General features: G+C 36.5%; 1 protein-coding gene across 1 annotated transcript; it reads right to left on the reverse strand.

Moving 5' to 3' along the window:
- Nucleotides 1–739: 739 nt before the first annotated feature.
- On the reverse strand, nucleotides 740–3607 carry LOC143561260 (uncharacterized). Its single transcript, XM_077049385.1, has 4 exons — nucleotides 3319–3607; nucleotides 3073–3237; nucleotides 2009–2493; nucleotides 740–1146 (listed from the first exon to the last, which is right to left on the reverse strand). The coding sequence occupies exons 1-4, from the start codon at nucleotides 3590–3592 to the stop codon at nucleotides 775–777; spliced, it is 1296 nt and encodes a 431-aa protein (XP_076905500.1). The 5' UTR covers nucleotides 3593–3607; the 3' UTR covers nucleotides 740–774.
- Between the last annotated feature and the right edge of the window lie 540 nt (nucleotides 3608–4147).

Here is a 4147-nt window from a genome sequence, read left to right on the forward strand (position 1 = left end):
CAATGGTAGCCGGTTACTAACCGATCCTAACTGCCAGTTACTAACCGGTTTATATTATTGATTTCAAAACCGGTTTAACCGATTTTTTTTATTATTTTATTAAAAACCGGTTCGGTCTAACCGATCAAAACCGGTTACTGACCGGCCCGAAAAACCGGTCTAAACGGTTAATTCCCGCCAAAAAAAAAACAGTTAGCATATTAACCGGTTAAACGATTTGTGCACCTCTAGACTCGAGTACCCGACTAAGCTCATTTGTAAGCCCAATCTTCTGTTTACCTATCCATTATGCATCTAAAAAACTACTATAATTATATAACATGTTACTCAAAAGTTGCAATAACGTTACCCTTGTTACCTTGTAATCATTATTAACATACAATGTACAGACAGGTTTATAAATAAACAGACAAAAAAATATTTGAAAGTCAGACCGACCCAACCCGGCCCCTTTTGGTTACTAAAAGGGGCATGTTTCGACTTAAAAACGTGTTGACACTTCACCAAACTTCATGCGAAACAAACCAAATAAGCTCAATCCATTAAACATCGAGACGGGTCATGTAATGTTTGGAGCATTGAACATGGTCAGCCAAAAATTAGGCAATGTTTTTGTCTTTAATAAGTGTCAAAAACACTTCAGATAGGACCAACACACAAGCATGTTTCAATCAAGAATAATAATAAGTTAGAAACATACTTGTACGGCATCATTTATCCGAGTTTCGAACACTTCAAATCACCGATAAATAATAATATTAATAACATGTCACGTCATTCGAAAACCGAGATTTCTCCACTCCAACTACAGGAAGCAATTGTGTTTGATAAGATGGGGTGAAATGCGACATCTATACATGTTTGTTCATACACTTTGGTTTTCTTGATGAGCTGGCATGTTTTCGTGTCGTAAGTGTATATGCATCCGTCTGATGACCCCGTGGTAAGTTTTTTACCATCTGGGCTGAAATTGCATTTTATAGGGAACCCGGAAACACCGTGGTTTTCGTATCGTTTGTATTTATCGAGCCTAAATGGCGGTTTTGAAGAGAATATTGCAATGTAGTTTCCGTTTGATTGGGCCACAAAATACGGGTCGGTTGGATGATGTCGTATGCACGGGCAAGTGTAAGCTTCCACATAGATCTGACAAAACAGCAAAAAAATATTAGTTTTTATCGTAAATTACGATTACAAACAATATTATTATGATAATATGTTCATCCGGTTTCCCTTTTAGGCTTTTAGCTATTTCATTGGTGCACTCGAGATTAAATTAGGCATGTAAACGAACTAAACGTTCATGAACCGTTCATCTGGATGTTCGGTGATGTTCATTTCTTTATAAACAAACGCGCGTGAACAAACAAAAGTGTTCGTTTGGATAAATGAAGGAGCATGAACACGTGTCTTGTTCGCTCATTTATGTTCGTGAATGTTCCTTTATTTATATTCATTTATGTTCATTCGTTTACGTTCAGTTATGTTCTTAATTTTGCGTTTGCTTCATTACAACTAAGTTTAGTTTTCATAACTTTTGAGGCCCAACAAACTGTTATTCACATTATTTTTAACTGATTTTAGCTTAGTTATGTTCGTTCGTCTATGTTTGGTTATGTTCATGCATTTAAGTTCGTTAACCGTTCGTTTATACTGTTAACAAACAAAGATAAACGAACACGAACACTCTCTTTTTCTTAATGAACGAACATGAACAAGAAAATCCCGTTTGTTTAACTGTTAGTGTTCGATCGTTTGTTCGTTAAGTTAAATGAACGGACACGAGCATGCCCTGTCTGAGTGTTTGTGTTTGTTCAGTTCGTTTACAAGCCTAGGGTAAAATTTATGATCACAAACCAATATTATTACAATAATATTTTCTATCTTCGAGTAAAATGATTTACAAGGTTGTATACATTAAAAACGGTTTACAAATAATTTATTGGCCTGTTTAAGATAAAAGACAACCCATATCGATTCGTTTATAAGTATATGGATTAAACTATACCTGGTTTGATAAAGGAACTTGTCGTGAAACATCCCAAACAATGATTGAATTCTCACTAATATTGCTTTTGGATTCATCACTAGACGAAATAAACCCGCGCGTATTGTTCATAAACTCCAAATCAAGAATCGGGCCAAGCCCACGAACATACCGATTCACTTCATTTCCGGTTCTAATATCCCATAACCGTATAACCCCGTTTGACCCACCGGATAGAAAAAGGTTAGAATTATTAGGATGAAACTTAACAACTCCAACAACTTGATCTTCCTTAAATACCTGAGTTTCTAACCCTTTTTCAACATCGATTAATCTTGATGAACAATCGTATCCACACGAGAGTAAAGTAAGTCCTTGACTTGACCATTGAATGTCTTTTACTGCTGCGGTATGAACGTTTAAAACCCGTGATTTTTTATTTTCCGTGTTCCACACGTTCCATATATATATGGATGAATCCATACCAGCAGATGCAAGAAGATGAGCTGCAAATTAGTTATAAAACTTAGGATTGACTTCATACATACCCTTACAAACTTGAAAAAAATTATTATTACGAATTTTTACTTAAAGACCATCCTACCCTTTTTTATTATATTTGTTTAAACCCCAATTTTTTATTTGAACTTTAATCGACATCGACGGTGAGCAAGCGGACCGAACCGTCGTCTCTCCTTTTTTGTTCTCTCAACGACAGATAATCAAACAACTGAATCTGAATGTTCGAATCAGATAACCAAACTCGCATCAGATTAACCGAACAAGGTATAATCATTTGATAATCGAACGATAAGCAGTCTATTAGTTTGAGAAACTATTGTATATGTTAAAAATTGAAGAAAAAAAGGGAAAGACTTGAGTTAAAAATGGGTACAAAAAAATATGCAACTTTTTTTAAAGTTAAAAATGGACATATATGAAATTTTAAAGGTTTAGAAAAATAAGGGTAAAATGGTCATTTATTATACTGTTCTTTTATTATACTGTTCTCAATACAATGGTTATATATGCTATCTTAACTACTTTGTAACGAAAAAAATGATATTTTTATTTCCAAAACTTACAATGAGTATTTGACCATTGTATTGCATTCACAGCCTTTGTATGACCAGTAAGATTCGTGGAAGCCCGTTCAGACGTATGAACAGAATTCGAATATTCCTTCGTTCGATTCCTCAACAACACTAAAACGTCTTTTCGTATGCACGAATCCGAGATGGTTCCTTGAACTGAGAATAAAACGATATCATAATTCATAAACCGTGAAATGTGAATAATATCAGTCAAAAAAAAGTTTAGAAAACCCGAACCAGGGGAACGAGCTGGATAAGTTGGGGGTCCCGGATGTGAAGTTTGAGAAGTGGACGCCATGAGTGCACGTTCTCGTTTTGATATGTATCTCCCTGCAATCGATGCTTCGGGTGGAATACTTTTTGGTTGACTTAAGTCAACAGCAGGCAAAGTTCTGGTTGACGTATTATGATAAAATTCGGGCTTGGCCCGTTTGAGGGGCGGAAGTGTGTATTTTTCGGTTTCTTCATCTTCATCTGAAGTAGTTGAGTATGCATTGCAGAGTAAATCCATACTGAGTCAAACATAAAGCTGTGAATGGAAGTAAAACATTATTATGCTCTGTGGTTGATAACTGATAAGCCTGTTTGTTAACAAACCGAATGTTTGGCGAACTGCTCGTTAACTGTTCAGCAAGAAGCCAAGAACCAAGAAGTTCGTTTATGTTATTTCGTTTAATAATGGACGAACATGAACAATGTATTTCGTTCGATCCATACCGAGTCAAACTTAAAGCCGAGCCGAGACCATTGGCGAAGTATACTTAGGGCCCGGGGTCCCCCCCCCCCTTGTTTTTTTGCGCAGTAATGTAAATTTAGCTGTTTTCGATCAAAATATTATGCCCGACCCCCCTCGTTTGCGAAATTGTTTAATACATTTTGAGTCACCCCCCCCCCCCCCCGATATCTTAGTACAAGCTTCGCCACTGGCTGAGACGAGCCAAGCCGAGACTGAGCTCATTTAGGCTCGAGCTTGGCACGTTTAGAGTTTTATTTCTGAAGCTTGAGCTCAGTTCGTAAGTAGTTTGCCAAGCTCGAGTTCAGCTCATTTATTATTTCTTATTCAATT

This window comes from Bidens hawaiensis, unplaced genomic scaffold, assembly GCF_021521415.1.
Source record: "Bidens hawaiensis isolate Kalapana, Puna unplaced genomic scaffold, B.hawaiensis_p1.1 tig00020645_1, whole genome shotgun sequence".
Lineage (NCBI taxonomy): Eukaryota > Viridiplantae > Streptophyta > Magnoliopsida > Asterales > Asteraceae > Bidens > Bidens hawaiensis.

Bases quoted from the DNA above. Each gene is read 5' to 3' on its own strand.
- LOC143561260 (XM_077049385.1), bottom strand. From the start codon at position 3,592: ATGGATTTACTCTGCAATGCATACTCAACTACTTCAGATGAAGATGAA. The intron at 3,238-3,318 runs GTTCGGGTTTTC...TTTTATTCTCAG, and splicing joins TTATCCAGCTCGTTCCCCTG to TTCAAGGAACCATCTCGGAT. The intron at 1,147-2,008 runs GTATAGTTTAAT...CTGTTTTGTCAG, and splicing joins AAGTTCCTTTATCAAACCAG to ATCTATGTGGAAGCTTACAC.